At 41.0% G+C, this 24,078-nt stretch overlaps 1 protein-coding gene across 1 annotated transcript in view; it reads left to right on the top strand.

Annotated features, from left to right (window-relative positions):
• LOC121380231 (mitochondrial thiamine pyrophosphate carrier-like) overlaps positions 1 to 17,754 on the top strand; it is a 63,812-nt gene extending 46,058 nt beyond the window's left edge. Inside the window, exons 4-6 of the mRNA XM_041509057.1 lie at positions 1,551 to 1,730; positions 13,038 to 13,224; positions 16,848 to 17,754. Of these exons, the coding sequence (XP_041364991.1) occupies positions 1,551 to 1,730; positions 13,038 to 13,224; positions 16,848 to 17,152 (672 nt within the window). The 3' untranslated portion in view covers positions 17,153 to 17,754. The remainder of the gene's footprint in view (positions 1 to 1,550; positions 1,731 to 13,037; positions 13,225 to 16,847) is intronic.
• Positions 17,755 to 24,078: the final 6,324 nt, after the last annotated feature.

Raw genomic sequence — 24,078 nt, forward strand, 5'->3', positions numbered from 1 at the left:
TCAAATAAAGCTAAAATGCATATAAAACATGGTATTAAGTTTTAAACCTATAGTACTAACTGAACACTCAAATAAAAAAATTTGAAAAAGAAATCCTGTATAAATAAAAATGTTTCTTTACAAATTACCATTAAATTATAGAGATTAAATCTTATTTTTAATACAAGGGTGAAGACAAAATGCTAGAACAGTCGAGGTGTGCAGCTTGACTTGCATTGTCTCTGAAGTAAAAGATAATCCAGTACAAGAGCAAGAGACTAAACATGGAACTGCACATGCTTTAGTAAACAAGTCTAAGAGTGGCAGTCCTCTTTGTGGCAATGCAAGAGGGATGAAATCGGCAGTAAAGGGTTTCCTCGGGAAAGGCTGTTCTATAAGCGAGGCACTAGATACAAATACATGAAATTATCCACTATTTTGTTAAACGCCCATCCGACTATATACCCTGATCATGTATTACGGTTTTGTCATTCAAATTACCTTGGATGTTCCATCATTTGCCTTAAAACCTGTACCAGAAAAGAAGATTTAACACATAATATATATTTTAATTTACACTGAATTGCCCCCCCCCCCAAAAAAAAAACAAAATTCAGATGGTATGGGTTTAAAACTTCATAAATTACATTAATGTTTTTATATGAATTTCATCTTCATTCATTATGAAGTTACATGCCAATTCATCGGTTCCCTTTTGACGCAAACGTACAATAGCCTAAAAATTAATATTAAATTGTTCTGCCTCAGATGTACTTTGTTATCTGTAACCCAGTTTCCTGGCCAATAACTATATGGCGCTGACAAAATATAGAGCATGTTCTATGTCTTCTGCTGCCATATTTGTAGTTCGCGCCAGCACAGACTACATTCGATTCAGTTTTGGTGCTTTTCTTTTTTTTAACTGGTATCATACTCGCCAGACCCTAAAATCGGTGGTCGCCCAATGGACTGTCTTTGTAAAGTTCATAGTCGCTCTTGGCCAATAAATAAAGGTCGCCATGGGTGACCGGGCGATTGCTAATTTTCAACCCTGCTACATGGGTATAAATATGTTAGTTAACTATATCCATAACTATATAATTGTTATTACTAAAAGTAATGCTAGTTTTGCATATTGTTACCATTGAAGCATATATAGAGGGCATTATCTGATAATATTCAAGCTTCTGGCCAGTCAGTCTAGAATTCAGAATTGACAGCAGATAAAGTGGGATATTAACAAAGGTATAATCAAGGAGCATGGCAATGAAAATACACTCGCTTTCATTTATATCACAGTAAGTGGTGCTTTATAGGCAATTAAATTTCACATTAAATGCAGAACTTTGATCAGACTACAATTTAATTAATGGTAACTTACTGAAATGTAATAGGCAGTCTGTTTAAGTACATTGTGGGTAACAATGTTAATCAGTATGTTACCAACTACAAACACGTCTAATATAGATTTATATCTTCAGCAAGAAATCACCTTTTGTTATTCCCATGGGATTAGTATGTATGTGATTCAGTATGTATGTGAAAAATATTATTTATTTACTGTATTTCAGTATACATTTTTTGAGGCTCTGACTAAAGGATCATGGTACTTGATGCCTGAATCTCTGAATGCTGAATGGCGTCCAGTTACTCACACTGTGTGTGGAGGCCTGTCGGGCTGTATCTCGACATTTGTTGTACAACCCATTGATGTTATTCGAACTCGATTTGTTGCACAAGGAGGAACCAAGGTTAGAGGAAACACACACACGCACGCACGCATGCACGCACAGAAACACACGTGAGCTTCACTCACAGACACACACACCCGTGAGCTTCACACACACACCAGTGAGCTTCACACACACACACACCAGTGAGCATCACACACACACACACACACCAGTGAGCTTCATACACACACACCAGTGAGCTTCACACACACACACACCAGTGAGCTTCACACACACACACACCAGTGAGCTTCACACACACACACACCAGTGAGCTTCACACACACACACACACACACACACACACACACACACCAGTGAGCTTCACACACACACACCAGTGAGCTTAACACACACACACCAGTGAGCTTCACACACACACACACACACCAGTGAGCTTCACACACACACACACACACACCAGTGAGCTTCACACACACACACACACCAGTGAGCTACACACACACACACACCAGTGAGCTACACACACACCAGTGAGCTACACACACACCAGTGAGCTACACACACACACACACACCAGTGAGCTTCACACACACACACACACACACCAGTGAGCTACACACACACACACATCAGTGAGCTACACACACACCAGTGAACTACACACACACACCAGTGAGCTACACACACACACACCAGTGAGCTACACACACACAAACCTGTGAGCTACACACACACACACACACCAGTGAGCTTCATACACACACACCCGTGAGCTACACACACACACACACACCAGTGAGCTTCATACACACACATCAGTGAGCTTCACACACACACCAGTGAGCTTCACGCACACACACACACCAGTGAGCTTCACATACACACACACACCAGTGAGCTACACACACACACACACACACACCAGTGAGCTACACACACACACACACACCAGTGAGCTACACACACACACACACCAGTGAGCTACACACACACACACCAGTGAGCTACATACACACACACCAGTGAGCTACACACACACACACACACCAGTGAGCTACACACACACACACCAGTGAGCTACACACAAACACACACACACCAGTGAGCTACACACACACACACCAGTGAGCTACACACACACACACACCAGTGAGCTACACACACACACACACACCAGTGAGCTACACACACACACCATTGAGCTACACACACACCAGTGAGCTTCACACACACACACACACACCCCAGTGAGCTACACACACACAGACACCCCAGTGAGCTACACACACACACACACACCAGTGAGCTACACACACACACACACACCAGTGAGCTACACACATCAGTAAGCTACACACACACACACACACACCAGTGAGCTACACACACACACACACCATTGAGCTACACACACACACCAGTGAGCTTCACACACACACACACACCAGAGAGCTTCATACACACACATCAGTGAGCTTTACACACACACACCCCAGTGAGCTTAACACACACACCAGTGAGCTACACACACACACACCAGTGAGCTTCACACACACACACACACCAGTGAGCTTCACACACACACACACACACACACACACACACACACCAGTGAGCTTCATACACACACATCAGTGAGCTTCACACACACACACACACCAGTGAGCTTAACACACACACACCAGTGAGCTTCACACACACACACACACCAGTGAGCTTCACACACACACACACACACACACACACACACCAGTGAGCTTCACACACACACACACACACCAGTGAGCTACACACACACACACACACACACACACACCAGTGAGCTACACACACACCAGTGAGCTACACACACACACACACCAGTGAGCTACACACACACACACACCAGTGAGCTACACACACACACACCAGTGAGCTACACACACACACACATCAGTGAGCTACACACACACCAGTGAACTACACACACACACCAGTGAGCTACACACACACAAACCCGTGAGCTACACACACACACACACACACCAGTGAGCTTCATACAGACACACCCGTGAGCTACACACACACACACACCAGTGAGCTTCATACACACACATCAGTGAGCTTCACACACACACACACACACACACACACCAGTGAGCTTCACGCACACACACACACACCAGTGAGCTTCACATACACACACACACCAGTGAGCTACACACACAAACACACACCAGTGAGCTACACACACACACACACACCAGTGAGCTACACACACACACACACCAGTGAGCTACACACACACACACCAGTGAGCTACATACACACACACCAGTGAGCTACACACACACCAGTGAGCTACACACACACACACCAGTGAGCTACACACAAACACACACACACCAGTGAGCTACACACACACACACACCAGTGAGCTACACACACACACCATTGAGCTACACACACCAGTGAGCTTCACACACACACACACCAGTGAGCTACACACACACAGACACCCCAGTGAGCTACACACACACACACACCAGTGAGCTACACACACACACCAGTGAGCTTCACACACACACACACACCAGTGAGCTTCATACACACACATCAGTGAGCTTTACACACACACACCCCAGTGAGCTACACACACACACACACACCAGTGAGCTTCACACACACACACCAGTGAGCTACACACACACACACCAGTGAGCTACACACACACACACACCAGTGAGCTACACACACACACACACACACCAGTGAGCTTCACACACACACACACACACACCAGTGAGCTTCACACACACACACACACCAGTGAGCTACACACACACACACACCAGTGAGCTACACACACACCAGTGAGCTACACACACACCAGTGAGCTACACACACACACACACACCAGTGAGCTTCACACACACACACACACACACCAGTGAGCTACACACACACACACATCAGTGAGCTACACACACACCAGTGAACTACACACACACACCAGTGAGCTACACACACACACACCAGTGAGCTACACACACACAAACCTGTGAGCTACACACACACACACACACCAGTGAGCTTCATACACACACACCCGTGAGCTACACACACACACACACACACCAGTGAGCTTCATACACACACATCAGTGAGCTTCACACACACACCAGTGAGCTTCACGCACACACACACACCAGTGAGCTTCACATACACACACACACCAGTGAGCTACACACACACACACACACACACCAGTGAGCTACACACACACACACACACCAGTGAGCTACACACACACACACACCAGTGAGCTACACACACACACACCAGTGAGCTACATACACACACACCAGTGAGCTACACACACACACACACCAGTGAGCTACACACACACACACCAGTGAGCTACACACAAACACACACACACCAGTGAGCTACACACACACACACCAGTGAGCTACACACACACACACACCAGTGAGCTACACACACACACACACCAGTGAGCTACACACACACACCATTGAGCTACACACACACCAGTGAGCTTCACACACACACACACACACCCCAGTGAGCTACACACACACAGACACCCCAGTGAGCTACACACACACACACACACCAGTGAGCTACACACACACACACACACCAGTGAGCTACACACATCAGTAAGCTACACACACACACACACACCAGTGAGCTACACACACACACACACCATTGAGCTACACACACACACCAGTGAGCTTCACACACACACACACACCAGAGAGCTTCATACACACACATCAGTGAGCTTTACACACACACACCCCAGTGAGCTTAACACACACACCAGTGAGCTACACACACACACACCAGTGAGCTCACACACACACACACACCAGTGAGCTTCACACACACACACACACACACACACACACACACACCAGTGAGCTTCATACACACACATCAGTGAGCTTCACACACACACACACACCAGTGAGCTTAACACACACACACCAGTGAGCTTCACACACACACACACACCAGTGAGCTTCACACACACACACACACACACACACACACACCAGTGAGCTTCACACACACACACACACACCAGTGAGCTACACACACACACACACACACACCAGTGAGCTACACACACACCAGTGAGCTACACACACACACACACCAGTGAGCTACACACACACACACACCAGTGAGCTACACACACACACACCAGTGAGCTACACACACACACACATCAGTGAGCTACACACACACCAGTGAACTACACACACACAGCAGTGAGCTACACACACACAAACCCGTGAGCTACACACACACACACACACACCAGTGAGCTTCATACAGACACACCCGTGAGCTACACACACACACACACCAGTGAGCTTCATACACACACATCAGTGAGCTTCACACACACACACACACACACACACACCAGTGAGCTTCACGCACACACACACACACCAGTGAGCTTCACATACACACACACACCAGTGAGCTACACACACAAACACACACCAGTGAGCTACACACACACACACACACCAGTGAGCTACACACACACACACACCAGTGAGCTACACACACACACACACACCAGTGAGCTACATACACACACACCAGTGAGCTACACACACACCAGTGAGCTACACACACACACACCAGTGAGCTACACACAAACACACACACACCAGTGAGCTACACACACACACACACCAGTGAGCTACACACACACACCATTGAGCTACACACACCAGTGAGCTTCACACACACACACACCAGTGAGCTACACACACACAGACACCCCAGTGAGCTACACACACACACACACCAGTGAGCTACACACACACACACACCAGTGAGCTACACACATCAGTAAGCTACACACACACACACACCAGTGAGCTACACACACACACACACACACACACACACCATTGAGCTACACACACACACCAGTGAGCTTCACACACACACACACACCAGTGAGCTTCATACACACACATCAGTGAGCTTTACACACACACACCCCAGTGAGCTACACACACACACACACACCAGTGAGCTTCACACACACACACCAGTGAGCTACACACACACACACCAGTGAGCTACACACACACACACACCAGTGAGCTACACACACACACACCAGTGAGCTACACACACACACACACCAGTGAGCTACACACACACACACACACACCAGTGAGCTACACACACACACACACCATTGAGCTACACACACACACCAGTGAGCTTCACACACACACACACACACCAGTGAGCTACACACACACACCAGTGAGCTACACACCAGTGAGCTACACACACCAGTGAGCTACACACACACACACACACACTATTGAGCTACACACACACCAGTGAGCTTCACACACTAGTGAGCTACACACACCAGTGAGCTACACACACACCATTGAGCTACACACACACACACACACACCAGTGAGCTACACACACCAGTGAGCTACACACACACACACACACACCGGTGAGCTACACACACACACACACACACACACACACACCAGTGAGCTTCACACACACACACACGCACACACACCAGTAAGCTTCATACACACACATCAGTGAGCTTTACACACACACACACCCCAGTGAGCGTAACACACACACACACACCAGTGAGCTACACACACACACACACACACACACCAGTGAGCTTCACACACACACACACACACCAGTGAGCTACACACACACACACACACACACACACCAGTGAGCTTCACACACACACCAGTGAGCTACACACACACACACACCAGTGAGCTACATACACACACACACCAGTGAGCTACACACACACACCAGTGAGCAACACACACACACACACACACACCAGTGAGCTACACACGCACACACACCAGTGAGCTACACACACACACACACCAGTGAGCTACACACACACCAGTGAGCTACACACACACCAGTGAGCTACACACACACACACACACCAGTGAGCTACACACACACACACCAGTGAGCTACACACACAGACACACCAGTGAGCTACACACACACACACACCAGTGAGCTACACACACACACCATTGAGCTACACACACACACCAGTGAGCTTCACACACACACACACACACCCCAGTGAGCTACACACACACAGACACCCCAGTGAGCTACACACACACACACACCAGTGAGCTACACACACACACACACACACCAGTGACCTACACACACACACACACACACACACACCATTGAGCTACACACACACACCAGTGAGCTTCACACACACACACACACCAGTGAGCTTCATACACACACATCAGTGAGCTTCACACACACACACACCAGTGAGCTTCACGCACACACACACACACCAGTGAGCTTCACATACACACACACACCAGTGAGCTACACACACACCAGTGAGCTACACACACACACACACACCAGTGAGCTTCACACACACACACACACACACCAGTGAGCTACACACACACACACATCAGTGAGCTACACACACACCAGTGAACTACACACACACACCAGTGAGCTACACACACACACCAGTGAGCTACACACACACAGACCCGTGAGCTACACACACACACACACCAGTGAGCTTCATACACACACACCCGTGAGCTACACACACACACACACACCAGTGAGCTTCATACACACACATCAGTGAGCTTCACACACACACACACACCAGTGAGCTTCACGCACACACACACACACACCAGTGAGCTTCACATACACACACACACCAGTGAGCTACACACACACACACCAGTGAGCTACACACACACACACCAGTGAGCTACACACACATACACACACACCAGTGAGCTACATACACACACACCAGTGAGCTACACACACACACCAGTGAGCTACACACACACACACACACCAGTGAGCTACACACACACACACCAGTGAGCTACACACACACACACATCAGTGAGCTACACACACACCAGTGAACTACACACACACACCAGTGAGCTACACACACACAAACCCATGAGCTACACACACACACACACACCAGTGAGCTTCATACAGACACACCCGTGAGCTACACACACACACACACCAGTGAGCTTCATACACACACATCAGTGAGCTTCACACACACACACACACACACACACACCAGTGAGCTTCACGCACACACACACACACCAGTGAGCTTCACATACACACACACACCAGTGAGCTACACACACACACACACACCAGTGAGCTACACACACACACACACACCAGTGAGCTACACACACACACACACCAGTGAGCTACACACACACACACACACCAGTGAGCTACATACACACACACCAGTGAGCTACACACACACCAGTGAGCTACACACACACACACCAGTGAGCTACACACAAACACACACACACCAGTGAGCTACACACACACACACACCAGTGAGCTACACACACACACCATTGAGCTACACACACCAGTGAGCTTCACACACACACACACCAGTGAGCTACACACACACAGACACCCCAGTGAGCTACACACACACACACACCAGTGAGCTACACACACACCAGTGAGCTACACACATCAGTAAGCTACACACACACACACACCAGTGAGCTACACACACACACACACACACACCATTGAGCTACACACACACACCAGTGAGCTTCACACACACACACACACCAGTGAGCTTCATACACACACATCAGTGAGCTTTACACACACACACCCCAGTGAGCTACACACACACACACACACCAGTGAGCTTCACACACACACACCAGTGAGCTACACACACACACACCAGTGAGCTACACACACACACACACCAGTGAGCTACACACACACACACCAGTGAGCTACACACACACACACACCAGTGAGCTACACACACACACACACACACCAGTGAGCTACACACACACACACACCATTGAGCTACACACACACACCAGTGAGCTTCAGACACACACACACCAGTGAGCTACACACACACACCAGTGAGCTACACACCAGTGAGCTACACACACCAGTGAGCTACACACACACACACACACTATTGAGCTACACACACACCAGTGAGCTTCACACACTAGTGAGCTACACACACCAGTGAGCTACACACACACCATTGAGCTACACACACACACACACACACCAGTGAGCTACACACACCACAGCTACACACACACACACACACCGGTGAGCTACAAACACACACACACACACACACACACACACCAGTGAGCTTCACACACACACACACGCACACACACCAGTAAGCTTCATACACACACATCAGTGAGCTTTACACACACACACACCCCAGTGAGCGTAACACACACACACACACCAGTGAGCTACACACACACACACACACCAGTGAGCTTCACACACACACACACCAGTGAGCTACACACACACACACCAGTGAGCTTCACACACACACACACACACCAGTGAGCTACACACACACACACACACACACACACACCAGTGAGCTTCACACACACACCAGTGAGCTACACACACACACACACCAGTGAGCTACATACACACACACACCAGTGAGCTACACACACACACCAGTGAGCAACACACACACACACACACACCAGTGAGCTACACACGCACACACACCAGTGAGCTACACACACACACACACCAGTGAGCTACACACACACACACACCAGTGAGCTTCACACACACACACACCAGTGAGCTACACACACACACACACACGAGTGAGCTACACACACACACGAGTGAGCTACACACACACACCAGTGAGCTACACACACATACACACACACCATTGAGCTACACACACACACACCAGTGAGCTTCACACACACACACCAGTGAGCTTCATACACACACACATTAGTGAGCTTTACACACACACACCCCAGTGAGCTTAAAACACACATACACACACACACCAGTGAGCTACACACACACACACCAGTGAGCTACACACACACACACACCAGTGAGCTACACACACATGTGCACATACACACACACACCAGTGAGCTTCACACACATACACACACCAGTGAGCTTCACACGCGCGCACACACACACATCAGTGAGCTTCACACACGCACCAGTGAGCTGCACACGCACACACACTCACACACACACACACCAGTGAGCTTCACACGCGCACACACAGACACACACACACACACCAGTGAGCTTCTCACACACACACACACCAGTGAGCTACACACACACACACACCATTGAGCTACACACACACACCAGTGAGCTTCATACACACACATCAGTGAGCTTTACACACACACACCCCAGTGAGCTTAACACACACACACACACCAGTGAGCTTCACACACACACACACACACACACACCAGTGAGCTACACAGACACACACACCATTGAGCTACACACACACACCAGTGAGCTTCATACACACACATCAGTGAGCTTTACACACACACACCCCAGTGAGCTTAACACACACTCACACACCAGTGAGCTACACACACACACACCAGTGAGCTTCACACACACACACACCAGTGAGCTTCACACACATACACACACACACTAGTGAGCTTCACACGCGCACACACACACGTCAGTGAGCTTCACACATGCGCACACGCACACACACCTGTGAGCTTCACACACATACACACACACACTAGTGAGCTTCACACGCGCGCACACACATCAGTGAGCTTCACACATGCGCACACGCACACACACCAGTGAGCTTCACACGCACACACCAGTGAGCTTCACACAAACACACACACACCAGTGAGCTTCACACACACACACACACACACACACACAGACACACACCAGTGAGCTTCTCACACACACACCAGTGAGCTTCACACACACACACGCACATGCACACACACACAGCAATGAGCTTCACATACACACACACATGCACACACACATGCACACACACATGCACACACACACACCAGTGAGCTTCACACACACACACACCAGTGAACTTCACACACACACAGACACACACCAGTGAGCTTCAGACACACACACACCAGTGAGCGTCACACGCCATGTGCACACATGCACACACACACACACACACACAAGCTTCACACACTCATGCACACACACAAATACTCAAACACGCATACATGTACACTGACGCACACACACACATACACACAAATACACATATGGGCTTGTATTCTACACTAACGCTACATGTGTATATGGTACTGGTTTGTGTACAAGTAATAAATGTTTACAGATTTCTAAACGTGTACACTGATCTATTTGTATGGTCAGCAATTATAGCAAATAGATTATCTAGCTAATTAATAGTCGGTGGGTCCACTGGGCTATTTCTCGTTCCAGCCAGTGCACCACAATTGGTTGTGATATGTACTATCCTGTCTGGGATAGTGCATATAAAAGATCCCTTGCTACTAATGGAAAAATGTAGTGGGTTTCCTCTCTAAGACTACATGTCAAAAGTTGATGATTAATAAATCAGTGTGCTCTAGTCTTGTCATTAAAGAAAACAAACTTTTAGCTAGTAAATAAATTATGCAGTTCAGTTTGAGTAAAATCATAGTTATTACATATTGTTATTAGTATGTTTAGGAAGATTTATGGAACTCAGGTGAACATTCTCATTATAATATCTGTTTTAATAATTACAAATCATAAGTTTGTCATCAAATGTCATTATTGGTAGTACTACAATTTATTTCATATACCATATTTCTTCTATAATAATGATCATATTTCAATTCAATAAACAATAATTTTCAGCCATATTTATAGACACAATTATCTGTTAGTGACAAATCAGTGAATGTTCAATTAAGAGTGTTTATCATTGATAGAAAATATAGAATTAATAATTGACACACTGAAGTGTGAGATTCCTTTGTTGAGAGACTGTTACAAACTATTTACACTTGTTTGTTTAAAATAAATAATTGTATTTTACCTACTTGTGTCATCATTGCCATGTATAGTTATTTGGTAGTTTGTTATTGTCTAATCACAATTATTCAGACCCCTCGGTCATGACGATATGTCCCTGTGTATGACAGACATTGCTGATTTTGTTGGTTCAACATCCCACAGAGATGCCAGGCAGTAATGGTGCACTGGTTTGAATCGAGATACAGTCCAATGGGCCCACTGATGGGGACCGACCACCCAGCAGTAGAGCTTTACCAATGCTACGTTCCGCCTCTGTCATCACAAAATTATTGAATTTGTTGTTTATGATGTATAATAAGTGATATAATTGTTTTTTGCTTTAATTTATTAAATAATTATTTTAATTTTATATTTCAGATTTACTTTAATGTATATCAAGCGTTTTTTCACATTGCACATCAAGAGGGTGTTCGAGGTTTTTACAGGGGACTAACTCCTGCCCTGTTGCAAATAGCTCCACAGATGGGATTGCAGTTTGGTCTCTATTCTTTCTTTACTCTAATGTGGGACAATATTAAAGGCACAACATCTTTCAAAATACCAGGTAAATTTATAAATTTAATATTAATTTTATTTATTTATTGATGTGTGTGTCTTAACTGTAATCCATGTAGTGTACTGCATATCAAGTCAAATTTAATACAGTGATCACAATTATTATATTATAATGTTTTCATACCAGGCCCTTGCTTATCATTTTTAACTTGAAAAAGTCCAGACTCCAGACATTTGCAGGCTATTTGTATGAGGAGAATACTAGTACTTGAGGATATTGAAATATTGAATATGTAGTAAACCTACAGCATTGTGTAATTCGCTGGGCTCTGATAGATCACTTAGAGGCACATGGTCCTCTAAACATGTTGTAAGGTGTTTCTTGTTACAACTTACATTGCCAGGCTTAGATAATAGAATAGTCATTTTTGTACATTCATTGTCCTAATAGAAACAAAGCAATATCTTCATATAAATATTTTGTGCTTGCCAGAATTTTGAAGATTTAAAAAAAAAAATTTTTAAGTATATTTTAGAAATGCGTCATACTGAATAGTCTTAATATGTATCAATTGAGAACAATTCAACTAATCAAGAACAGTAGCATTTACTCATCTCTCGGTTGTGGGGTGCCAAATGACTTTGTAAGTGATTATTCACTCAACAATCAATAATATCACATCTAATCATGTGAAACAGAAACATTCCAGCACAAAATATACATTGACTATGGTAAATAAATGAATAAATTGATCATAAACATCAACAAATTGATTAGTGATGTTAATCATCAATTTGTTCATTTATGTACAATTATTTGATACACATTATTTGATGTGATAAAGTTAGGGGATAATACTGTAACTGTGTTTTGTTGTTAATTAAAACGATTTAACACAAGATAAAAAACATTTTAAATTGTTAAATTTAACACATAGAAAGACAATGATAGATACATAAAATATAGTTCATATATGAAAGAATAAGTATCATCTCTTTTTAACTTAGCCTCACCTCATACAATGGCATATGTTAGTAGTCTGGTCCGAACATCCCAACAGCCAATGGGATGGCTTAAAATCTATCTGCTTCCAGTTCCTGTCACGTGATTGAAGCTTCCTTCTTTCTCCTTCACTGTTGCGGTCCAGACATCGTTTGTTTATACTCCTGTTAAATCTAAGTCATTGTGGTTTTCCTGTTGGTTTGATTGAGTGATTTTAATGCATCATAAATAAAAAAGAAATAACAAAACAAACAACAAATTAATTAAAAAACAAAATCCCCCCCCCCAAAAAAAAAAGAAGAAGAAGAAGAAAAAAAGAAGCTTATTCAACCCCCAGCAAATTTTCATTTTTTTTCCCGATTATTTTCCCGGCTGGTGTCTGGACACCCCTTATAAAACTCTGCTCACCTCAGTCTAGATTCCCTCTTGCTAAAATTCCTGCACACGCACCTGCAGTGGTCCTGGGTACGGTAGCTCCATAAAAAAGATAACAATAATAATACAAAAAATAAATAAATAAACCAACAAGAAAAAAAGTTCATGTTCCTACTGTATATTTATTTTATTTCAGTGTATTCACCATTATTTTGTCATGAAATAATATATTTTTAATTATTTGTCATGGTCATTTATATATCATTCAAGGGTACATTACACAGCTGTTGTATATATAGCCTCATCACTACTCTGTTTTGCTGTACATTTTAGGCTTCTCGTAAAAGAGTTCCAAGATTTAAAAATGAACTGGTTGTCATGGAATTCTCTCCAACATGGTTCAATTAAAATGTTTTGGATGATACATTTTAGCGAAGTTTGGTATTCCAAATGAATGTGATTTCCAGTTATAATCCATATTTTGAGAAATAAGGCCTGCTAAATTTGTGACAGAGTGTCTTTAATCATCAATTTTTTTTTTTATAATTTTTTTTTATTTCACAAAACATCATGGACATTTTAAAAAAAATTTGCCACGACTATTTTGCCTTTTTCCCTACGTTGATACAAACAAAAATTATATATGAAAAACATGTTTTGAAAACTAAAAGCAGACTATGGCTATAGTCTATATAGACGGATGGTATATATTTCAGTACTAGACTTATCCTTCTGCTAGTTAACGAGTCTATCACTGCTGCATGCGATAGTCAAACACGACATACATACAATATTATAAGATTCCATCATATGCTGTCATGTGAGATAAAAATGTACACCAGAGGTGGTAGCAATTTCGACCTGGGACGATGCAGCTTGACATTTTCACCACCAAGGTGTTAATTTAACACTACAAATTAGCAAGATCGCTTTTATAATGCAGGTTTTAATAGCAAAATATTGATTTAAAACTGTTGTCTGATGACCTTACATCACCATCTCACATTAATATCACATCATATTATCAACGACATCATGTTGAGCACAAGCACATGATATCCCATGTAAGATATAACGGCTATTTCATGGTTTTCTTTCATAGCTTTCTTTCATGGAACAGCTCTGTCCTATATATCCAGTACCAGGTTTGCCCACTGTTTCATGCATGTACATGTAGCTTGTTGGCACCATGCGTATGGTTGGTTAAGTCTGTAAGGTGTGGACGATTCGATGCCACAGGTTCGAGTCCCAGCAATGACATGAGACAATTTGTGAGGCCAGAAAGGATTTAATTATCCCCTGCACCAGTCGGTTAATTGTTTCAAGAATATTACACGAGCCTGAGGGTGGAATAGCCGTATCAAACAAAAGTGCATGTATCCATGGATGCTATTTTTCTCCCATTTACTGAACCAATATTTTTGTACAAATAGTCCTGGGTTTTTTTTCATTGTTCAGTAATATTTATATTACCCCGGTACCATTAAAAAGTATAAATGAAAAATAACACTATGTTTTATCTATCTCATCATGTTTTCTTTGTTTTGTTAAAATAAATAAAAACATCATATATGCCAAAACTACTTAGGTCAACAAAATCATTTGGTCATGCAAGAAAAATTTATTCTGTATTGGGTGACATCTTGGAATGGGTCTGTCTTGCATAGTTAGGGATGGGAGAAATATATATTTGCATCTTGTTTTCTCATTCTGAAACAAATAATAAAAAAATCCTCTGACAATTATTGAAAAAATCAACAAGATTCCATATCCATATCATAATAGTTCCGTAGCAGTTTCAGTATCTATATTAATATGATTTAGTCATAGATATTATATTTCTTTAATAATTGTGTTATTTACTTCAAAATGCAATATATACAAACACATTTCATTATATATTTTAAACTAATAATAATCAGGATACCTAATTTTAATAAATTAATACCATTAATACACTCTAAGTAGATGTCCAAATATATGTATATTATGTTATTTTTGAAGTGTATGGCATTTGTTGTTTGTTATACTGCATTGTTAATATGAGTTTTAAGTGTTTTTTGTCTTCTCTTGAAACTAATCAGGAAAAATATCAAAACTATGCATGAAAAATAAGAAAAACGCCATACCAAAAACTGATTAAGTAATGTCATCATTTGACTACAACTTGGCAAAACATTTTTTTGTCTGGTTTTAACTTGACTTTAATTATAATAAACAAAAGTTAACATTTAACATACATTATATGCTATTAGTTTGGTGGTTTTTATTTCTAAAGTGCTGTAATTTTTCAGGCCCTGTGGAAAGTTTTTTCTGTGGTACTGGAGCAGGATTTCTCTCAAAGATGATCGTCTACCCACTTGACGTAATCAAGAAGAGACTTCAGATTCAGGGTTTTGAGAAAGCACGAAAAAACTTTGGTACATTCCATACATACTATGGGTTTTTGCACTGCTGTCGGCATATTGTGCTAAATGAGGGAATTCGTGGACTATATAAAGGACTGTTACCAAGTGTTTTAAAAGCTGGCGTGGTGTCTGGCACAATTTTTTGTGTGTATGATCAGATCATAGCTGTTCTTATTCTATTACATAGATAATTGTCATAGACCTTGTTTTGCCAATCTCACAGGTGGTGAAACGTTTTATAGAGCGATATATTCCTATGACTGTTAAGATGGTAAAAAAAAGATAAAAAAGAAGGCATTTCAGTCAGTGTTGAGATTTTACTGTTACCCGTTTTGCAGAAGTGAACATAATTTCAGGTATTGGTAGAAGAACATAACTAGTTTTTGCATGAAAGGTCAAGGTTATTTGACAGTATATGACAAATGAGACAGTTTGATGCCTCATGGTAAGTGTTCATTAGGCCTACATCTTAACCTGATATTTTGTGCTTAAGAATGTGAGCTCTCTGTGCAGGACAAAAGTGAATTGTTAGTGAGACAGAATTGAGTGTAGTGGCTTTATGCCTCCCCACTGAGCTATCAATAAGCACTCAATATGTCAGCCACTGAGGCCATGTTTACTATTTCTCATACAATGGCTGTAATATAACAAGACTATGTCATTGGTCAGTTATTACATACACCGGCCTTGGTGGCGTCGTGGTTAGGCCATTGGTCTACAGGCTGGTAGGTATTGGGTTCGGATCCCAGTCAAAGCATGGTATTTTTAATCCAGATACCGACTCCAAACCCTGAGTGAGTGCTCCGCAAGGCTCAGTGGGTAGGTGTAAACCACTTGCACCGACCAGTGATCCATAACTGGTTCAACAAAGGCCATGATTTGTGCTATCCTGCCTGTCGGAAGTGCAAATAAAAGATCCCTTGCTGCCTGTCGTAAAAGAGTAGCATATGCGGCGACAGCGGGTTTCCTCTATAAAACAGTGTCAGAATGACATATGTTTGACGTCCAACAGCCGATGATAAGACAAAAAATCAATGTGCTCTAGTGGCGTCGTTAAATAAAACAAACTTTAGTTATTACATACCTATTCAATCTTACCATAGTGATAAACACATTTTCAAATCGTGTGATAAATTTATCTTGTATTTGGACCAAAATGTTTAAATGAGAAATGACTTATTTATTTTTACTGAAGTTATTGCCTTTTTGTTACTTACAGGTATGTTATATATGATTTACAAATTACATCACATTGTATTTAAAACATTAGAGATTTCCACAGAGTATAATTCTTAATGTTAAGTAAATCCATAAAAGGAGTATTGATCATAGATCTTAGAAAGTTTAGTTATGTTAATTTAAAAATATTTTTTTTTTTTAAAGTAAAAGAAGGTACATGTATGCAATAAATACAGAACTTCACGTATGTTGTTTGTGCAAAATAAACTTGTTAATGAAATAGGAAGCGAAAACAACGTGCTTTTTTTCTGTAAAATGTTAGTTGTCACTGTTGTATATACATGTAATACAGTACAGAGGTTGTGGAAGTCTTTGTGTTGTTTAGAACACAGGAGAGTGAGACTGCATAAGGCTTGATGTAGTTCATACCTACAGATATTACACATTTTGAATTGTTTCTTTGAGATCTGCCATCTAAAAGATCTGATACTGTATTGTTACCTGTCAGGGCAGCCTGTTGAGACGCGTGATCTTCGTATTTCCCCATCTTTCATACAAAGTGTTGGTTATTTGTTTAACTTGATCATTACTTTGTTTTACTATGAAGCATGCTTTTATTCATAAAATTCTGTTTTACAAAAGTACTAAATAAAATGAAACATACATATATTAAAAAATAATGTAAAGGAAGAGCATTATTACTTTGTTTACTTACTAATCAATTCATAATTTAAAATCTGGTACACAGTATAGCAGGTTTTACCTCTAATATAGCGTAAGTGTTTTCAGTTTACTACTGCAGTATATTTATGACATATTTGGACAAGATTATATTTCACAAGTAATTGCAAGGTGAATATAAGAATTTAACATGAATATGCACAAACATCGTTTCATGCCATGTTTCCAGGTAATGATACTGGTTTATTATTTTGTTTTGTTTGAGGTTTTATTCTTTGTTCAATATTACATGTATATTGGAAATTTACAACAGATTATTAATTATTTTTCAATAGATGACAGTTACTTTTTGCACCTTTAATATATGGCTTTGAATATATATTTAGACTGGTAAGTAGTACATTACAAAATGTTCTTCAAAAACAGTGAGGTGCATTAGTAATTCCTCCCCTCCCCCCCCCCCCCCCCCCCCCACACATGCACCCAGTTTATTGTTTTTGTAAGGAGATGCAAAGTGACTTCATGGAAATACTGACATCATTCAAATTCAGAATTAGCTATATTATTAACTAGCTATGTCACATAAAATAAAAACTAGTCTACTTACGTACATGGACCCCTGTCAGAATCACAGGTATCCCCAAACCACAATGCCTGGTGTGCTATTTGGTTGTATTATATAATAACGAGTAAAGGTAAGACACTTCAAGATGGACTGATTTTAATAAAATTCAAAAAAAATTTAAAACACATAACAACAAACGACTGAAATAAACTTGTGGCTTTTCTATGTAAAGTCAGAGTTGATGTATGCTTCACTGACTGTATCCGTATTGAAATTCCCAAATTTGAACATCATCGGCAGCTCCTCTTCAGTGTTTTCATTATTTTTATCATGAGCGATGCAATACACAATCTTACTTTGGCTTGTGGTAAATTGTGGATATGACCTTTCACTATTAAGAAAATTATCCAGTTAGTGAAACTTATTTGAAGCATGTCTGTAATGACAATGAAGACACATTTTAATAATTACTGTACCATAATTGTCCTTGAATACATGCATCTGTTGTTTGTGCTCCAGGTCAGTTGAGACCACTTCTATAAAAAGTGTGTAATAACCAAGAATAATGCTGACCTACATAGTTGGAATGCTGATCAACCCATATGCCTTCCCGCCCCCAGTTTTAATCAAAGGCTGAGGCTGCGGCAGACGGTGTAGCATCCAAAGTCGGAGGTCTTCTGGATTCACGCGTGGAGGTTGTCGAGTTTTCCCTACGAGGCACAGGATTTTCTCACTTGTCTCCTTGAAGTGCCAATCTACTGAAAGAGTTTACCAGTGCCACTGGAGCACTTGGGTTCATTGGGCAGGTGAAAGGGATTTGGATCCCTTATCACCAATTGTCAATGATGTAGCTGAATACTTTCTGGCCTGGTCCAGGAAAGGAAGCTAAATGTTCAAACAGTAAAAAGTCACCGATCTTCCATCCTCACTACTCTTAGGCAGTGTGGTCAGAAGGACTTTCCCACAAATCTTGTTTTGCATGATTTGCTGAAGTCATTGCAGACGACAGTTGAGAGGCCTTCAATTTCACCCAAATGGGACATATTTCTGCTTCTTCATGTACTCAAAGGTCTACTTTATGAGCCATTGAGGTTTTCCAATCTTTGACATTGGACTTAGAAAACTTTTTCTTGTCTCACTTGCAGCTCAATGTAGATGTATTAGTGAGATTCATGCTTTTTTGCATGATTTGGTCGATTATAACTGATCCTATCTTTGTGGCGAAAAACCAGGAGATGAGTTCCTCTGGCAATCATTTAAAGTTTGTCTCATATGTTGCCTTCAGATAATTTGGACCATTCAGGGTTTTAAACTATTATCCACATCAGTCATACTAATCTTCACTGTGAGAAGAAGAGGCTGTTTATTTCTTTTACTAAACAGCCGGGAGACAACAGAATGTTTTGTCTAGATGGATTGCTGCAACCATCAAACTGGCGTATGAAACCGGGGGGATGATGTTCTTTGGAATTTCTGTCAGGCCTCATGAGATTCCATGAATTTTAATAATTCTTTGGACATAATCAAGGTGATGAATGCAGGAATGTGGAAGGATGGAAGATGGTTTGTCAGTAATAAAAATTCAAAACTAATTTTCTAATACACAATCAATTCTGCTTGCAACACCTTTTTTCATAAATAGACTTGGTAAATGTTTGTAAGTGTCCTACCTTTACTCTTTGATATATAATCTAATCATAGCACTGCAGGTTATGTTTGTAGGAACCTGTGGTCAAAATAGTTCCCAGTTAGATATTCATCAGCAGCTGGATGTCACATGTCACTATGTTTTTATTTTTCATATTTTTAGACAAGATATTAAAAAGTACCATTTGTCAAATACATGTATCTATCTATCTATCTATCTATCTATCTATCTATCTATCTGTCTATATATATATATATATATATATATATTACGTACAAAGTCAAAACAAAGGTATGAAAAGTGACTGTCGTCAACTTTGGTTAATATATGTTATTAGTTATTTTACAATATATCTCGTTACATTTTTAGATTATTAGTGTTATGATTTTATGACATGTTAATATGTGTTAGCTTTTTAAAACATTTTGTACGGTATAAGGTTTTGTTTTGAAATTTTGTATTGCTAATAAACAATTAACAAATAATGACAGTTATTACTGTAAAATATTATGCTATTGAAAGTCTAGAAAGTCTAGACCTAGGCTATAAACAATTTTCATGTTCCTGGCCATAATAAAAAAAGGTAATAAAAATTTCAACTGTTTTTATGAAATGTGTCAAGAGGCATTTGTAGAATTATTTGTAGAATGCCTGAGATGAGATGAATAGTAACATTGATCCCTTCAGTGGGCCCATTGGGTTATCCCCTCATCTCAACAAGTGCCCTACAACTGGTATTCTAAATTTTGGTATGCACTGACCTGTTTGTATCTGTTTGGTATGAGTAGCCATGTACACGTGGCAGCAGCAGGTTTTTTTTATCTCATTATCTAGATCAAATGTCAAATTAACTATAAGTGCCATTTAGCATAAAATCTGTGAATTTTTTTTACAGTTTTCAACAATAGTGGGTTTACTGTCTGTATTTTTATTTCTTACACACCCGTTAGTGAGAACATCATTATTTTTGATAACACATATAGTGTTAACACACATAATTGCGATGACATTTTAAAGACATATGACTAACTGCTCCTAGGTGATCGCCAGGCCACCAATGCCATACCATCCAATGAAAAAAAGCACAGTCGAATTGATCACTCTGTGACGTACAAGTTAACCTGAAATTGATTTGTCTGTGATGCACAAGTTAACTATTAGCGCTAGGGCCGTACATAGGTTTTAGTTGGGAAAGTTGTTTAAATTTATTTTAAAACTGTTTTCTAAAGATATGTAAGAAATAGAATACCACATTCGTGTCCGTTAGAAACCATTTATCTTGCAACTCGTATCTAACGGTTGCTCATATAGCATTCTCTATTTGTATAAGTATCAGGTAAATACTTGATAAAAAAAATCAATTGATATGCCAGTCATGGTGCATTGGCTGGAATGAGAAATAGCCAAATGGGCCCACTGACAGGGATCGATCCTAGACAGATCATCCATCAGGCAAGCGCTTTACCACTAGGCTATGTTCAGCCTCATGTATGTTTTGTAACCCAACCCAATAAATAATCCACTTTTATCACAGCATATGCCTTGAAATTGTGTGAATTCTAATTTCACTTGTGTCATAATTAAGGAATAAATGAAAATGTAAGAATGTGATCTCATGAGAGGATCATTTGTACCAGCTTTCGTTGAAATCTTGAGAACAAGTCAAAAACCTCTCAGCCAATGTGAGACTATGGCAGCCATATTACCATCACGAAAAATAACAAAACTTGACCAAAGTCATGAGAGAATCATTTTAACTACATTTGGTTGAAATCTGTCTGATGGAACTTGAGAAGTCGAAAATGTCTCAGCAAATTGGAGGCCAGAGTTTCCATCTTGGATTTTGGATTGACACTTGGTCATAGCCATGAGAGGATCATTAATTGGTACAAAGTTTGGTTGATATATGCTGTTCGAAGAAGTTGAAAATGTCTCAGTCAATCAGAGGCCATGGTGGCCATCTTGGATTTTGAATTGGCCCTAAAATAACGTAACTTGGTCAGGGCCAGGAGTGGATCATTTGGACCAAGTTAGCTGGGAGGGCCATTTTTAGGATTTTGTTCTACTGGAGAGGGTCAAAGCAGTGGAGGTAAACTTTAAAGAGTATGTGTGGGGATCACTAGAGGTCATCAAAGGTCAAGGGAGTACAAATTTGACAAAAAAAGTAAATTTCTATTTTCTTCATAAATTTTATCCTCACAATTGTACCTTTTATGAGGAATTATTAATAAACATAAACAATACACCAAATTATCCAAACTGTTATTTAAAATTTCTATTTGCATAGTATTCAATACAAAAGCTCAGGTTTAATGTAATTTTTCTCAGTTTGACTGATATTTCAATAAAAAAAGTTTAAAATAGGATCTCATTCTACTCTAGAGAGACTGAGAAACGGAGAGAGAGTGTGAGAGTGTCCATGGACCACAGCCGTAATTTGGTATCAGCCGGGCGGGCAATCTCTCATAGTGGTTTTAATAGCCCTATGCCTTTAGTTAATAATTTAATGTCATAGACTTTTGTAAGGAGTAACATTTTGGTGGATATCACTCCCATCAACATAGTGAGGCGAGGACAAATTCTTGTACAATATTTTGGGGTAGGGGAAACAAAATGCATGATAACTTTGTAACCAATTTACACAGCCACACTGATTACCACTCAAAATGTTTATATTAAACCACTCTACAATCTGATATATATTTGTACAAACTAGTTTCATAATTAGGTCACCAGAGGTGAAAATCTGACACCTTGGCATTAATGGTAGTACTTCTTCATATATAAGGGACATATTTCAACCTAACTACCCAGGATGTGAATGATAGATGCCCTGTGAGTAATTAAAGAGGTCATTGTTAAACTGTTTTGAAAAATTGTGCTTTTAAAACAAACAACAGAAAGTCGTATTTACAAAAATAACATAAAAGTGTGAAAAACCCATAATTTGCAGACAATCAGTAGATCCTTACACACTACCAGTAAACAGTTGTAAATGTTTGATCATCGCATTAGTTTCCAACTTTTAAAATTGACCGCTTTTC

The sequence above is a fragment of the Gigantopelta aegis genome, chromosome 8 (genome assembly GCF_016097555.1).
Source record: "Gigantopelta aegis isolate Gae_Host chromosome 8, Gae_host_genome, whole genome shotgun sequence".
In the NCBI taxonomy this organism is placed as follows: domain Eukaryota; kingdom Metazoa; phylum Mollusca; class Gastropoda; order Neomphalida; family Peltospiridae; genus Gigantopelta; species Gigantopelta aegis.